At 37.5% G+C, this 18,259-nt stretch overlaps 1 protein-coding gene across 1 annotated transcript; it reads right to left on the bottom strand.

The window, feature by feature from the left end:
• Positions 1-38: 38 nt before the first annotated feature.
• LOC118798763 (cysteine-rich venom protein) lies at positions 39-17,269 on the bottom strand. The gene is made up of 9 exons (XM_036558310.1): positions 17,167-17,269; positions 14,478-14,556; positions 13,660-13,663; positions 10,900-11,003; positions 8,097-8,187; positions 5,300-5,442; positions 3,637-3,722; positions 1,846-1,928; positions 39-1,684 (listed from the first exon to the last, which is right to left on the bottom strand). Exons 2-9 carry the CDS (start codon positions 14,535-14,537, stop codon positions 1,542-1,544), a joined length of 714 nt encoding a protein of 237 aa, XP_036414203.1. The 5' UTR covers positions 14,538-14,556; positions 17,167-17,269; the 3' UTR covers positions 39-1,541.
• Between the last annotated feature and the right edge of the window lie 990 nt (positions 17,270-18,259).

Genomic DNA, 18,259 nt, shown 5'->3' with positions numbered 1-18,259 from the left:
GTTACATATACGTACATACACTATATTTATGGTTTTTTCCCTAATATGTTACATGCAGCAAATAAATAGAATTTTTGTGCTTCAATTTGCAGAAAAAAATGTGATTGGACTGAGCATGGTGTCAAATGTTGTGGACTCATAGAAAGAAACTTGCATGAAAGAGGCTCCAGTTTGAAGTGAATCATTCATACAACATAGCTTTGCTGTGCACATACTTTAATAATAAGCAAGAAACAAAGCAGCATCACTTGGTGAAAGGAAAGAGACACGTGTAGATGTGGACAGGAATCATTCAGCCTCATGTCTTTTAAACTATTGTACAACAGAGACACCTGCTGGCGGTCTGGTGTATTACAGTACATACATTCTTATAGCCCAGTTACATAGTGATAGCCTGCTTCAATGTGAACAAAATGTTCCTGTATCTAATTACATTGCACTTCTTCCTATCCCATGCCCCTGAGTATATGAAGGAAATCCTTTTTTTTATGAAAAGCAATTCACGGCATTTGCGTCGGCTTCTCTCCCACCCTCCGTTCTGCTTCAATTACAGCTCCCCTGAATACGGCTTGATTATTTCGACTGATTGTGCTGGAACTGAAATCACCAAATGTGGGCCATCTGTGGGCCCCAGAGACATGGTGTGGGACCGGTTATGCAATATGTAACAGTTTGCTTGCTCCAACTGCATGATTGCAGAGCGAATGCTACTGAAAATTATAAGACCTGACATCAAAGTGAGCATACGAAGTAGCACAGGCTAATGTACATGTATGGAATGAATGTGATTACTGTGCCTTAATATCAGATTCTTGCTTTAGATCATATCAATCTATCATATAAGTTATAACCAGAGGCATAATTGAAAATGAGACTGAGGTAGGCCTAAAATCACTTTACATGAATGCTAATAGTCACTACTGATGATTCGGTATGGCTATGGTGTAAACAGTTAACGTCAAAGGAGTACTACAATGTTTTTCAACCTGAACTCTATCTGCTGCTCTTTTTGAGCATATGGTCGATTACCATGGTCAATAATTTGTTTCTCTGTCTGCAGTAAAAAAAATGAAAAACTTGACTTAAAACAGGTTTATAATGGAAGTCAATGGGCACCTGCTTCACTGGCGTCTATTGCAGGTGTGGTTTAAGAAGGTGGGCTTCTGAGCTTTGAGCCAGCAGTTTATTCTGTTCTTTATTGACTCGAAACAATCCTAATAGAAGCCAATGGGCAGGTACATCCGCAGATGCCCATTGGGTTCTATTATAAATGTCTTTTCGGTCAACAAATTTTGTTATTTTACGAAGTACAAGAAAAGTGTCAAAGTTATCGTCTGTGGTAATCCACCGTACGACACACATACAGCAGATGGAGACCATGTTAAAACATGCTAAAATGTTCCCTTAACATTCTTGATGGCTGTAATGTTCTAGAAAGTGATAGAAGAAGAAAGCTTAACTATAGAGCTCCATGATCACCTTAATCACCTACTGCACTGACAACATTGATGGCTAATAACTCTGATGATGTTCCTCGCAGGTCACTTTTTGGCGATGGGGATGACCTTGTTTTGGCACAGGCAGATAGCGGGGCAATACTTTTTCACAATGTAGTCCTCACATGTGTGTTCTTCTTTTAGGTCAGGGCAGTTGGCGTATCTGTCGATGTAAGGGCAGGGGCTGGCTGTAAAAGAAAAGGTCACGTTTTAAGTCACCGGGCCATAAATCCATCCAACATATCAAAGAGTTGGTCTGAAAAAGTTCTCCATAAGTACAAATGGCCATGAAGTGTGGTGGTGACTCATTGTAATGCTGTGGAAAGATAAGCAGTGTAGCAATACTCACTGCACAATCTGTCCTCACAAGCGTCTGGACAGGCCGAGCAGGGTTCTCCCACTGAGTACGGAGGCACTCCTTTGAAATTCCCTCTGTATACACAGATAAAAATACTGTAGAAACTGAAACTGGTTGTGCTGGTCATTAACCCTTTAATGCCGAGGCAAAAAGTGGCTATTTCTACTGTTTAATCTCTTCTTCTTTGATAATGTGATCTCTTGATGCTGTTGCATCTTCTGCAGAATTACAAAGTAAAGATGTAAAGAAAGTCATTCAGAGTGGTTTGGTGTGAAATGCTCTGTTCCAGAGAACCTTACAGTCAGAACTGTTCACAGTGGTGGTGATAAGAGCAAGACGTCTGATACCTCGAAAAGCTGCATCACAAAAATATATTACATGAAACGATTATGAATACACTGCCTGATGCCCAAAACATTGTTCTACGGTAGTTTGTTACAAGGTTTTAGCCTAAACCGTGTTGTTAAAGTCCATTTATAGTGGAGAGGTACATTCAGTGTTGTAAGGCAAAATAATACCTGAGGAAAACTTTTTTTTTTAGGTTTATTACTGTTTTACCATCATTAACATTACATATAAAAACTCAGAAGGCATGTGTAGGTTCACTGGTGGTTTCAGATACCAAATAAAATGACTATATTTGTGTTGCAGACATAGTGACGTCTGGTTCCTATCACCACCGCTGTAAAGACATCTAAATCTGTACGTTTCTGTAGAACAGAGCATTTTACCATCGAAAATCTGAATGATCTGTTTACGTCTCAACCAATTTTTAAATTTTGGGCATACGGTTGTTAGACGTGCTCCAAATGTAGCCATCTTTAAGTCCAGTTTAAAGACATTTGTGGTTTTTCATGCCTTTGTTTACCACTGCACTTTGTCTTGCTTATTAATCCTATATTGTATTTTCTATTTTATTGTATTTTATCTCTGTAATACATTTTAATGAGTTTTTTCTAACTTTTTAATCTCAGAACATCATAAACTTCATTTTTTAACACTTTTATTTTTCCACGTTTGTGTGAAGCACTTTGAATGGCCAATATCTATGAAAGGTGCTGTACAAACAAACTTGCCTTGCCTTCTTATATCACACACTCTTAAAAAACATGGTGCTTCAAGGGTTCTTTAGCAAAGAAAATGGTTCTGTATAGAACCATGAACACTGAAAGAACCCTTTGCATCATTTTGAGTGCTATATATAACCATCTACAGCACATTCGTGCACATTTTCCATCAATAGGAAGAACGCTTTCCTTAAATCATGTAAAGCGTTCTTTGAATGTTCATGGTTCTATATAGAACCATTTTCTTGCTGTACCACTATTCGTATTTTGACCGCTAAACAGCCTCATAATCCAAAGGATCCAGTAACATTCAGAGGAAATAAGTACACCTGACAAGATGTATTGGGTTCGAAACATTTTTGTTTACCACAGGATGCAGGAGGGATGATTTGAATTCAAAGGTCTATGTATGCAAGTGCTCACTCAGAATCTATTGCAGTGCATCCAACAATAAAGGCAGCATAGAGATTCTTTTATACAGTGATAGGAAACACAGTAGCACACAGAAAGCTCCAGTTCCGCATGCTGATCCATTTTACTGTGACCAACATGGGTATGGACACTGAACTATTACTCTGAGGGCAGATTCTAATCAGTTAAAGGGGGTGAAGAATGTATCACAGATGATATGTTAGATAAGTTACCTCTATGGTAACTATAGCATGATAACTACTAGCATATATGGAACCAAGTTTATCAAAGGATTTTGACGTACGCTCGATAGTAATGGCATGCATAGAAGTAGTTGGTTCCACACTTGGCCACGCCGCAGCCGACTTCGTACGAGCCGTACCACACCACCTTCAGCAGGAAGAGAAACAGGATCAGGCCGGGATAAACACTGCTCAAATTTAAGATGACAGTCTCCATAATTATTGCAACTGCGCCCCTCCCTAGCCCTCAGTGTGTTCATGACTGCTATCAATATAGCGCTGGCAAAGCAAAGGTCAATAAACTAAATCGGCTCCCATTAGACTCGAGCAAATAAAGCCTTAAGCCGGCATAATCCTTTCAATAGAGTGCATTGGGCTCACCGCATTGAAGGAATACTGTGGTGAAAAATCAAATGTACGCAACCTCCCCCTGAACCTGAACAGAGTCAGCCAAAAGATGTTTGTTGCCTGAAGCTACAAAGCTACAGCCACAGTCACGCTACACATTTGTGTCGCCTTGCGAGAGGCTGGTTCAGTGATGTAAAACCATCTATATTGGTATAGGTATCATACTAGCTAACCCTAAACTAACCTAAAGCGAACCATAAAGTAAAAACACAAACATGAACATAATTATCATATAATTACATACAACTGCTGTGGTTGGCGACAGTACAGTACAGTCACTTGTGTCAACTTCACTTAGCACTTTGATGTCAGGTCTTATAATTTTCAGTAGCATTTGCTCTTTAGCAAGTGGCTAACTCACCTACAGCAAACAGTAAAAAACAAAGACATGATGATACCAGATATTTATCTACTCACGCTATATACTAAATACTGATTTATAGCAGAAAAAGTGCTGATAACTGGCACGGTTGCAAAGGAGTTAACATCACAGCTAGCAAGCTGGCTAACTTGCCTACCACAAACAGCAAAATCACAAAAGTAAAGATAATAATACAGACTCCAGACTGAAGATATATCATGTAGTCTCTGTTTCGTGTGGTTTTTCACAAACAGTGGAGAAGAAATCTGAAGAGATTTGTGCTTAAACACAACGAAAGCAGTCTAATGTTTGCTTCTTGTAGCACTTGAGCTACAAGGCTAATGTAGCTACCAAGTAATGGAAGCTTAAACATCATTAATTAGTGTCTTTTGGTCCAAGATGTAAATTCACATGTCAAAGTTCAACTCAGTACCGCCTGAAATTTCTTAGCCCCAGAAGTCTGCAGCACAAAATGGCTCATCCCTATGAATTGCGCAGAAATTAATGTAATTTTGCTATTGAAAATTCTGGGTCTTAATGCTAATATGCCACCAATTTGTGTTGTTAAACTGCTTGGCTAAATCATCACAGATCTGCCTCAAACCGTGTCAAGTTGTTAAAATTTCATTTTAAAATATATGCAGTTCTCCTGATGCTAATGGTGTTTAAGCTTCCATTACTTGGTAGCTACATTAGCCTTGTAGCTACTAAAGACATCTTGCCTGATCAACTACCATTTGGATCAACTTACGCTTTGAATAAACTGCATTATTAATTTTACGGGTGCACACTAAAAAAACAAAGTTTAGCAGCTGCTGGACTGGGTGAGTAAACACGGTCTGCATGTCTGACATGATACAGATCAAAATGTCATTGCATAGCGTAAAATAATGGTTTGAAGAAGATAAGCTTTTTAATATTTATTGTGGATTAATAATAGATGACAAAAAAATTACTTGAGTGTAATGCCCAATGGGCTCTCCATTGATGGATCCAGTGGGATACTCGTAATCGACGACTTCACTGTGCCATGCTGTCACAACCGCAGTCCACTGGAACAATCCAGTGCTTTTGAACAGGTTTTCACCCATTTCGTATGCTGCAGGTTCACAAAACAAATATAAACTTAGTCTGAGAAATATTGTACTCTACAAATATAATGTTGTTATTTACAACCCCATTTCCAAAAAAGTTGGAACGCTGTACAAAATGCAAATAAAAACAAAATGCAATGACGTGCAAATTATTTAAACCTGATATTTCATTGAAAATAGTGCAAAGACAACATATCAGATAAAGAAACTGAGAAATTTTATTGTTTTTTGAAAAATATTTGCCCATTTTGAATCTGATGCCAATAACACATTCCAAAAAAGTTGGGACGTGGGCAACAAAAGGCTGGTAAAGTTTTGTAATGCTAAAGAAAACACCTGGTGGTAGATTGGCAACAGATCAGTAACATGATTTGGTATAAAAGAGCATCACAGAGAGGCTGAGTCTTTCAGAAGTAAAGATGAGGAGGGGTTCACCACTCTGTGGAAGACTGCACGATCAAATAGTGCAACAATTCAAAAATAACATTTCTTAATATAGCAATATAACGTTTCTAAAATAGCAAAGCACTTTTGCTTTTCATCGTCTATGGTAATAACAATATAATATAAATAATAAAATTAAAAGATTCAGAGAATCTGGAGAAATCTCTGTATGCAAGGGACAGGGCCAAAAAACAGTATTTGCTGGCCGTGATCTTTGGGCCCTCAGGCGGCCCTGCATTAAAACAGAGATGATTCTGTAGTGGAAATCACTGCATGGGCTCAGAAACACTTCTGAAAAACACTTTCTGTGAAAACAGTTCATTGCTGCATCCACAAATGCAAGTTAAAACTCCAAAACACCAAGACGAAACGATATATATAAAAAGGATCTTGAAACGCTGCCACCTTCTCTGAGCCAGAGCACATTTAAAATGGACTGAGGTGAAGTGGAAAAGTGTCCTGTGATCCGACAAATCAACTTTTTAGGAAATGAGGTTGTATATATAGATGTTATTTCTGTCTGAATTACGTCATGTGTCATGAGGTTCTGTATTATTATCAATTTGGGCAACATATTTAAAGGTGCAGTGTGTAAGATTTAGGGGGATCTGTTAGCAGAAATAGAATATACTTTACAAAACCTTGTTTTCATTAGTGTAGAATCACCTGTAACTACGAATCGTTGTGTTTTCGTTAGAATTAGAATGAGCCCTTCATATCTATATAGGAAGCGGGTCTGCTTCCAGCAGAGGCCTCCATGTTTCGACACTAACCCAGAATGGACAAACCAAACACTGGCTCTGAAGAGCTCCTTTCACGTTTTTACATTGAATCGGGAGCTTGAGTTTTGTAGCGCTATAGCACCAGTTGGAAAACGTAAAAAGTGGAAAAGTGAAATTAGTGGTTGCCGCCATTGCTGGCTGACCATTTTGTGCTGGGTTTGAGAACCCAAATTTTGACAAATGGAGGGTCATACTTGTTATCCAGCACAAGAAAAAGGGACAGGTAAATCCTCTTCCACAAAAAAATAAAAACACAAAGAAGCAAAATGAAATCAGGACAGGCAACGGTAGAAAACATGACAGCTACCGTAGGTTCTACTACACGCTTGGAAAGGGAGGGGTTAGGGAGGGGAATTCAGTTGGTTGCAATCTGAAACCTCACCACTAGATGCCACTAAATCTCACACACTGCACCTTTAAGGTAATGAAACACGAAAGTCATTGAGCATCGAATAGATTTAATACTTTTGCCTGTTTACAGTATACAGTATAATCTAATCCGTAAAACCCTTAAGAAACAATGTAGATAATGAACATGTACTTAAAGAACTAACTTTTCTCAGAAATGCTAATATTGCTGATCTTAAAGTAAAGCTAATAGAGGCCTAATAGAGGGTGGGGGAAATATATTGCTGTTGTCAGAAGAAAACCTTGTATCTCCAAAATGCTAACTTTACAGGAAAAGGAAAAAAACTACTTTACTTTTAACGTACATCAATGGAACCAGACTTTTTTCCAAGTAATTTTGGGCTGTTTCTTTTGGTCCATTTATCATGAAATTTAGAGCAACAGGTATTTTCAAATTGTGTCAAAAACTGAAAAAAAAAATACAAGGTTTTCTTCCGACAGCAGCGATATATATATAACTTATTAGCTTTGGAACATTTTTGTTCACCACAGGTGGCAATAGCATCAGTTTTCAGAAATGCCAGCTTCAGTGGCCTATTAAGCACTATAAAAGAGAGAAAATATGCAAAGTTGGTGGGAAGGAATTTAGCTTTGACAAATATAGAGTCAAGATTGTGAAATAAACTTTTATTTAGATTTTTTTCCATTTTATTTTTACCATTTTATTAAGCAGTGCTCAGTTGTGCCTTCCACCCAATGAGCGCTGGGATAGGCTCCAGTCCCCCTGAAACCCAGGAGGATATGCAGCCTAGATAATGTGTGCTTAATTGTTTAAATAGACGAGCCGCCTCTGGCACGTGTAAAACTTCAAATCTATGTGAAAATTCTAGCAAAGCCTAGAAAAGTTAGCTCAGTTAAGCCAGTTGCTTGAGCTTTATTTCTAACTTATTGAAGCTCATGTGATGAAAGCGCATGTGACTGATGGCTTAATTGAGCTACTTTTAAATTTTCACATGCATATGAAACTTAAAAAAACATTTTTGGCTGGCCTAAGTTTTAGTGTAGTCAGATAAAAGTGGGCCTACTTCCGCGCATGCGACTGCTTGGCGGGCCGTGTTTCATAGAGCAGGTGTTGACCCAGTTCTGAGCTGAGACTGCTGCTTCCTCACTCCAGTTCTGCAGGCAAGAAAACACACCATTCAGCATCATCACACAATCCATAAGAAAAGTGCACAGCTAATATGTGTCTGTTTATGATACATGAAGCTCAATGGACTTAAAGACCCCGGGAACCTAAATCTGTGTTTTCTTTCTTATTAGGTTAATCTTGCACTCTAACAGTGAACATGTACTAAGTTTAAAGTTAATAATGTTCCAATAACCGATAAATGACCGATATATTTCACCATATTGCTCTCCTCTCAATGTAAACTGGGCGGTCCTAATCTTCTGTAAGCATTTCCTTGACCAATCACAAAGCTGATGTCTTTTGCTCCAGTTTCAGAGTCAGAGAAACTCAGCGAGCTAACGCTAACCCAGCATAACCAAAAGCTAGCAAGCTTGACCACCTGTGTGTAGCTGCTTGTCACCTGTTCATTCGTTTATCTATAGATCAACATTGGTTGTTTGTCCGTCCGTCTGCACGTCTGTTCGTCTGCAACTGTTTTCATCCAGTTACCATCAGATAAAAGCTGATTAATGACTTCAGTTCTCTATGAGGGGCGGGGCAGGCTTGGAGTGTTGGACAGAGAGCTGTCAATGAAGCTGCTCATATTGCTGTCAGATAGGCCTGATCAGCACTTTTTAAGTCGTGTTTTATCACATTTATATCTTATATTTTCATTCAAGCTTTGCTGGATGTTTAATACAGCACTAAAGTTTAGTATCATACAAATGATACTTCATTTCAGGCCGACTGAAAACTTAAAAGTGAACCATCTGCATCGCTTTTTATTCACTTTCTCAACTTAGTTTAGTCAAAAGTTCTCCTAAAGTACATTTTTAGTAGTAAAGTCTACAAAATACAGCGGGCTTACTTTAAAAAAAAAATCCTTATAAGCTGAAATGGGTTACATTTTTGATCACTTTAGTCCCACCCACTGACTACAACACCCACGGCTGGGGCCTTCTGACTGCAGCAAGCTGACGCATCGCTGGGATTTGAACTTATGATGTCTGACAATCAACCAGTAAGACAGTCATGCCACTCTGAAGCAGCAAAAATCAGAAACAATGAAAAGATCAAAATGTTTAATAAAACAATGAACAAAAGCCTTTTTAACACTTTGTGCTGACTGTTTCTTTCAGGTAACAGTTCTTTATGCTTTTTGGCTTTGTAGCTCAACTAAGTACCCAATCACCAAGACATCACAGCTTCAAGTCTCAGTGACACCACCACTCTCTGTGGTCAGAAGCCTGAAAGTAGGGAGCCCTCACCACCCTCCAGGCCAGGCATGTCAAACTGGTGACCTTTCAGGCCAAAGTGCTGCGGAGATTAACGTTTAGCCTCATCTAATGTTCTGAATTCAGTTCATGAAGGCCTTAGCTGATGAGCTGAATCAGGTGTGTTTAATGAGGCAGAGTGCTGAAGTCTGCAGTGTTTTGACCTGCAAGGACTGGAGCCTGACACATGTGCTCCAGCCTGTGGACACCATGTGAAAAGAGGAGTTATAGCCTGTGGGCAGGAGATAGAAGTAACTTGGGAGAGGAGTCCACAAAGAAATGTAAGTAATTTCAGTTTATAAGGAGGTAACCACTTTTTTCCACTTTTTTTCCTTTTAAGAGAACTAATAGCTGCACTATGCAAGTTTTGGGGATTTGGAGACCTCTCTGGTGGAAATGTGTAATTGCACGCAAAGTGCGGAAGTATATAGGGTGTCCCAAAAAAATTGACATCATTTCATAGTCTAATAACAAAGCCAATTCTCCCTCAAATGATCTCAAATTTTAACAAAATGTGTAAAAACTAATCAAGTTTAATTTTTCAGGTTGAAGAATGGCATTCACTATAAATGAACAGGCATTTTGTGTGTTAGAATATGCTCGAACAAAGTCAAACAAGAGTGTGCAGCGTGCATTTTCAAGAAAATTCAATAAAAATGCAGCAACTGGAACTGCACTGGAGACTGTTACGCAAGACATGCTACAGCATGTGTGGCAGGAGCTGGACTACCGACTTGACGTGTGTCGTGTCACAGGCGGTGCGCATATTGAACATTTGTGAAGCTTTGAGAAAAATCGGTTATAAAATCTACATCCCTCTGAATTTCTTGTTTGAATTTTGATAAATAAATCTTGTATTGTTCAACATGAAGCCTATCTAATTTTGTTTGCCCAGGACATGCAGTTATCTACTAATCTACTATTTTCATCATATCTTTATCAGATTTTGCATTCGAAACCTAGACATCCAGACCTTCTTTTTGATCTTGTGTGTGCGACATTATTACCCTGGCAAAATCCAGCCCGACGCCTCTGACTTTTAATTTTAATCTTTAATCTATTTTAGCGAGGTTTTAGCAATGCGACAGTAAGGCTACTTCTTTCAGTTTTAACAAGAAAAACGTACATAGTGTAGCTTCAAACTGTAACAGAAGATGCAGAACTGAATTTTTAAAATTGTTAAACTTTAGACTAAACTAAGTTGAGATAATGTTTTAAAAGCTTTGCAGCAAAAATTGACTTAAAATGTATTTTTTTAATTATTATTTTTTACTTTTGTACAAGGCATAGCACAATGTGTGTCCAAACGTCCCGACTGATAAACTAATGTAGTGTAATAGGCCAAACTGCATGTTAACTCATAGAGAAACTTCAGGCAAAACTTCACACCAAACACACATCATGGGACATTGCTGGTGGGCCTTTGCTTTACGAGCTATACTTTACCATTTTCAGCATGTTGCTGGCTTGTGGATCGACTGATCTCCTGAACTCATTGTGCAAATTGACAATCTCCTCCTGAACAGCAGTGAGGTTTGTACAGATTCCATCTGTACAGAATCCAGAAAGACATTATGGTCAGTTTGAAGAACTTCAAAGCTGTTTCAGTCAAGAAATACTAATAGCCACCAATAACTAGCTGGTTACAGTAATACAGGTGATTTCAGGGAAGAACCATTCACCATGCAAACCTGAGACTGCAGGTCAACTGCGCATCAACTACAATTAATTGTGGTTATGGAATTACATGTTTTAAAGGGCCTGTATTATGGAAAATTGACCCTGTTTTTGTGACGTCACATGACATTTACATATTCAGTCTGCAGCAGTTTAGCTCCACTCATTCTCTCTAAAGTTATAAGGAGTGCTTCACCCTAGACTGCCTTTTGAGTTAGGATCAATACAAGGCAGCCAATCAGAATGGACCTCATTTGCATATTTCAGTCAGTAACAAAAACTTAATTCTAAAGCATAAAGAGAGGTTGAAAAATAGTAATGTAAAACATTAGTTATGGCTATTTTTGGTACATAAACTCAACTAAATATTTGTTGTTCATGGAAAAAAAAACCCAACAAAATGTAAAATATGGATTCATTTAAGTTTAATAACTTAATAATTTGCCTGGAAGTTAAAGGGACAAAAAAAATGAAAAATGTAACCATCACTATGTTTAAACCATGCTTACTTGCCTCCTGCACTCTTAAAAATGATGGTTCTTCAAGGGTTCTTTAGTAAAGACAATGGAACCATATAGAACCATGCCCGCTCAAAGAACCATTTGCATGCTTAAATATGTTCTTTGCTTGGTGAAATTGTTCTTCAGATTGATGGAGAATGTGCTATAGATGGTTCTATGTAGAACCTTTTTGAAAACGGTTCTAAATAGCACCATAAAGGGTTCTTCTGTCGCTCAGAGCTGGACATTGTAACTACAGCAGATCCCTTTTTGGTGCTATTTACACACTTAAAAAAGATGGTACTTCAAGGGTTCATAATTAAAGACAATGGTTCTACATAGAACCATGAGCACTCAAAGAACCCTTTGCATGATTAAAGGGTTCTTCATGTCATGAAAGGGTTCTTCAGATTGATGGAGAATTTGCTGTAGATGGTAAGTAAATGGTAGTTACCTTTCTGAAAAGGGTTCTATGTAGCAGCAAAGGGTTCTGGCATTGCTACAATTTCAAGCTTCAATGGTTCTATAGAGAACCATTTTCTTTACTAAAGAAACCCTTGAAGAACCATTTTTAAGTGTGTAGAGCCAAATACGATGCATTCTCCATCAATCTAAAGAGACATTTCACCATGCAAAGAACTGTTTAAGCAGGCAAATGGTTCTTTCAATGGCCATTGTTCTATATAGAACCTTTGTTTTTAATAAAGAACCCTTGAAGAACCATCTTTTTGAAGTGTGTAGAACCATATATGACACATTCTCCATCAATCTACAACAAAGAACAATTTGACCATGCAAAAAATCATTTAAGCATGCAAATTAAACTACTAACAAAGAAACTACTGCAGCAAGCGTTCTTTGGTAAACACAATGGTTCTATATAGAACCATGACCACTTAAAGAACCATTAAACAAAGGTTCTATATAGAACAATGGCCATTGAAAGAACCATTGCATGCTTAAATGGTTCTTTGTATGGTGAAATGGCTCTTCAGATTGATGGAGAATGTATTGTATATGGTTCTACACAATTAAAAATGGTTCTTCAAGGACTCTTTAGTAAAGACAATGGTTCTATATAGAACCATTGAAGCTTGAAATCGTAGTAATACAAGAATCCTTTTTGGTGCTGCATAGAACCCTTTCAACAAGGTTACTACCTTTTACTTACAATCTACACCAAATTCTCCATCAATCTGAAGAACCCTTTCATGACGTTAAGAACCCTTTAATCGTGCAAATGGTTCTTTGAGGGCTCATTGTTCTATGTAGAACCTTTGTCTTTACTAAAGTACTCTTGAAGAACCATGTTTAAGTGTGTAGAACCATATGCAACCCATTCACCATCAATCTGAAGAACGATTTCTCCATGCAAAGAACAATTTAGGCATGCAGATGGCTCTTTCAGTGGTCATGGTTCTATATGGAATCGTTGTCTTTACTAAAGAACCCTTGAAGAACCAACCCTTGATGATGTATCTTGAAGGTGGAAGTAAATTTTGAAAGACTACAATGGCTTCAAGTGGAGAGTGGGCTGTTTGTTTTTTGTTTTTTTTTGTATTGTTTCTTGCTAGCTGGCTAAAACTTCAACTGAATTTTTCCTAAAACACAGAAAACCAATTGAAGTTAGTACTGTATCACTAAAAATAGCTAGCAGATGTGGCTAGCGCTGTTCAGCGCTGTAGGGATTCCCAATGGTTGTGATATATTAGTGTAATGCATGCTGGGTACTGTAGTGAAAGAATCCCGATGGACTAAAACACCAAAAACGATTCAGAAAATTCTGTCAAACTGAAGAGGCTCAGCAATTCAATGCAGCACTACAGAAGATAACATAAGCTAAAAATAATATATTAAATGCTAGTATTAGGCCAGAATGCCCCTTTAATGAGGGTAAAAAATAAGACTGCTTGATTATAGAATTGATTATTAAAAGCAAATCTTAAATTTCAATCATACATCACATTAGAACATCCATATATAATCACAATGTCAAGTAATAGGTGAACTGTAAGAGGATCATGCTTACCTGGCTGTTGATGCCACCGGCAGGAATGAAAAGACAAAAGTGAGAAAAATGAGAGGTTATTCAGCTTCATCACAATATTATCCATAAAATATTTTAGCTTTGATTGCTGGAATTGCATTATATATTACATTTTTTTATTATTCATGTGATTACTGGATTGCCTGAGGCCTTTAGAGGGCCGATACTCTACCCAATGGTCAGTTCCGAAATTAACAAACACTACCCTAAAAAAGTGATGATGAGGTGGCGCTTGATTCAGATGTGTATATTGTTGCCACACACATAAAAAGGATTACATGAATACAATTTTCTATTTACAAATGTGTTGAGGTGCTACAATTGATTCATTTTATTTGAATCAAATGAATTCAGTTCATTAGGGGAAAAGCAAATCCATGACTTTTGAAACAGATTAGCTTTCCAATCTAAATACATAAATATACATAAACATGCATTAAAAAACATGAAAAGTGTAGCAAATTTATTTTTGAACAAAAAAGTAGAACTATATCAGCACAACACAGCCGAAATAGAATTTATTGACATGACATATTTAGGATGTTAAATTTGTCTATAAAAACCTGAATCGATTTTGGGAGTATATGGGGTTTGTACTTTAGCCTGGCTAGCTCTCACTGTAAGCTGTTTATAGTACTGTATTACAGCCACCAAGAGCATTATTAAAATTCTCAGATTCCGATGACCAAAAGCTAATTCTACAATTAATAACCTTTATGAGTGCTCAAATATATAATATATTCCTACTAATATTAAAGAAACACAAGACCTGTGGTGGCCGTGTATTTCAGGTTACTCACCACACTGCAGGCAGTGCTCATATGAATCAGAGTCAGCATGCAAACACTCCACACAAACATTGTGTCGAAGGTCTAGCTCCTGGAAACACAGAGAGGCAAGCAATTTTATTACAAACATGAGTATCATTGAGCACATTTGCATGCACTAAGTAACCCAATCATTATCAGATTTCGGCAGTAATCTGATTATTCAAGTGCTCGTAGTCACGTAAACAGCATGCTCTAATTTCTTAGATCAGATTAAGGCCTAGAAATCAGATAAGGAGAGCAGGATTTCAGCTTAGTATTATCAGCACATGTAAACTCTTACTCTGATTTCTTTCCTTTTTCTCAGTCTGTGCATGTGTGAAAACAGACCATGGTACCAGACACAGCAAGCGGCGTTTAACGCGGCACCCTGGAGATGAGCGACGCTCAAACCAACTAGTTTGATGTAATGAAGGATTTGATATTCTTCAGCTTCTAGACCACATGTGTCAGGCTCCAGTCCTCGTGGACCAAAACACAACAGATTTCAGCACACTGCCTCATTAAACACACCTGATTCAGCTCATCAGCAAATTAGCAAGGCCTTCATGAACTGAATTCAGAGTGTTAGATGAGGATAAATGCTAATCTCTGCAGCACTTTGTTTGACATGCCTGCTCTAGATGATATATATACATATTTTCCACTAAAGTGATTTGATGGTTAACACAGCATGACTTTGAGACAGAACGTCTTTTTATGTGAGCTTATTGGCTGGTTGCAGAGCAAAAATCCGATTACAGCCTGACTCATGTGGACCCAGAGTTTCCCTAGTATCTGATAACTCAAGTGTACGTAAACACGTTGAACAAATTACTGACAAAAGATCAGGCAAGTCAGATTTGTTTCTCAAAGCAGATCTTTTGAGATAACTGTCCACACTGTTATTTGCAAGTGATCAAATTGGATTTGTGCGTCTGGACATCACCAGCCTATCTGCATGGATTGCTGCGGTAACCATGAATCTTTGGTGCACTTTGCCACTCTGGATTTGACATCGTCGCTGTTTGCTGCGTTGCGAGTGACACAAAAGACATTTTCAAATCCGATTTGAGCTTCCAGAGCGCCCACACTGAGAACCATCTGTAAAATCCAATTGGAGTTGCATTTCAAACAACTTCCAAATGTAGTTTGATTTCATGTGTTTTTTTTGCTGTCCAGACTATCAAAAATCAGTCTCCATACAATCTGGATATTCTTAAATCAGATTTGATCTGGCAGTCTGAACAAGGCCAAAATCTGATTTTCTTGCAGTTATCAGATTATTAAGTGTATGTAAATGCATTCATTAGGTTTTTTATATACAGCTGGGGAGATTAACTAAATTTAAATCTAAAACCTAATATTACACAATACGAACAGTGTGTTTACCAAGTTAAATTAAACATTGTGTTTATTCTAGTCTTGTCAGTACATTAATCAAACTGCAAGCAGTTGCAATAATGCTAGTAGAGCAGGTATGAGGAACTGTACTGAGTAACACAGGTATCAGAGATAACAATAGAGTAATAAGTGATTTTACACTATCAGTATCACTGGTTGGGAGTCTGATTCTTTCTGTAGTTTCTTATACATTTAATATATGAACTTCAGGGAGGTGCAGTTTCTTCACACCAGAGACCTGCAATACATAACAGTAACTGTACATTCACCACAGGCCATTAATATTATGTCAAACTTTCTGTTTATTCTTGATTTAACTGTACACTTTCCAAACTGCAAGCACATAAAGTAATGCTATGTAAGTATAACGAGTATTAGTGATAGTAATGTACAATGCAGCCACAATACCCGTACTTTAATAAGCAATTCAACATTATAGGCGCGTGACAGACAGCAGGATCACCGATTTGGAGTCTTTATATGGTTTCTTATGAAAATAAAGGCAAAATCCATAGAGAAATATCAGTGCAGTGCCTAATAGTACATTCTTTAAAAAGATGGTTCTTCAAGGGTTCCTCAGTAAAGGAAATGGTTCTACATACAATCATGAACAAAGAAGATGATTACGTGACTAAAAGGTTCTTTGCTTTGTAAAAACGTTCTTCAGATTGATGGAGAATGCATTGCATATGGTTCTATATGGGACATTTTTGAAAGTGGTTCAATATAGCACCAAAAAAGGTTCTTCTATTGTTGTGATGTCAAGCTTGTAACAAAAGAGGAACACTTTTTCGTGCTACATAGAACCCTTTTCAAAAAGGTTAGAACTATCAAAGGTATGTTCTTCATCAATCTGAAGAACTAGTTCACCATGCAAAGATTCCTTTAGAACCCTTTAAGAACCATATTTTGTCATATATATATATATATATATATATGTGTGTATATATATATATATATGTTTGCTGAGACATTCCATATATATATATATATACATATATATATATATATATATATATATATATGGAATGTCTCAGCAAATGAAAAATGAAATGCCCAACTTACACTTCTTTCCTGAATTTAGTATATTGGAAAAAATATATATATATAAGTACCATAACTTGTGCACAGGCAACATTTTGTTTACCTATTTTTTAATAATTTCCCTTATTTCCCTTCAGGGATCAGTACAGCAGATCTAGTCTTACCTTAGTATTGCTGAGTATTAGCAATAGTAATAAGTAATATAGTAAATAGTAGTAAGTAATATTAACATTACCTGCTCATATGAGTTGAAGAACCAGGGCTGCTGTTTGATATAAATTTAGCTGCATTCCCACTCTTTATAAGCGCGGCTGCACATGCGCAGACCGTCCTTTACGACGTGCTTACATATTATTAATGACATTCAAGTGACCCAACCTCTGAAATATCAACACAAAACAATTAGGTCCCCTTCGGCAAACAGTGGCGGAGAATGACGGGCGCCGATACAAGAACCAGTCTGAGGGAGTGTAGCTTCTTTGGGTTGAACACGGTGTATTAAGGCAGTATTTACTGGATTAAGCCTCACAAACAGAGCAACAAAGGCGAAATGTCTGAGACAACATGGAGCTGGATTCCACCCAAAGGCCCGTGAGGACTCATGACGGCCTTTCTGTCTTGGCGCATTGTGTCACTTTTTCGTCAGATTGTGTTGATTTGACTAGCACTGAAACTGTACACTTGAATGTATGGCTTTGTAAATCTCCCATAACACAAGCGTGTTTACTTTTCAGAAATATTACAAAGCGGCTGATATCGTGAGCTGGAACTGACCCAGCAGTGTCAAGTACTTCCATACGTATAGAACTGTACTCAGCAAACACAGGTGACTTGGCAGTATCTCAATTAGATAAGACTTTAAAAGGTGTACTTTTGTCATAGATTAGCAGGTAAAACTAATTACTTAATCCGGAATTAGAATCTTTTATTCACTAAGTGCAAGCATTTTTATTGGTGTAGGCGCCAACATTAATTCCAATTAATTCCAATTTTAAAAAAATGCTAAAAATCTGTGGGCCACAGAACACAATATCCTGTTGGAAAACCTTGAATCTCCATTTTTGTCATTTTTAGTTTTTCACATAATCTTAAAATGCCTGTTGCCCTTTAAATTGTGTGTACATTCAATGATGAATTGACCAAAGAAAATGGTCCAAAATTACTTGGAAAAAAGTCTGGTTCCATTGACTTACATTAAAAGTAAAGTAGGTTTTTTCCTTCTCCCGTAAAGTTGCCATTTTGGAGATTTTCTGAGGTTTTGTTCCAACAGCAGCACTATGTTTTTAATTCATTGTCAAAAAAACATTTTGCTATAACTATTTGCTTGA

The sequence above is a fragment of the Colossoma macropomum genome, unplaced genomic scaffold, assembly GCF_904425465.1.
Source record: "Colossoma macropomum unplaced genomic scaffold, Colossoma_macropomum, whole genome shotgun sequence".
In the NCBI taxonomy this organism is placed as follows: Eukaryota; Metazoa; Chordata; class Actinopteri; order Characiformes; family Serrasalmidae; genus Colossoma; species Colossoma macropomum.
Note: the sequence above shows the minus strand (reverse complement) of the source record. Positions and strands in the feature narration are given on the sequence as shown.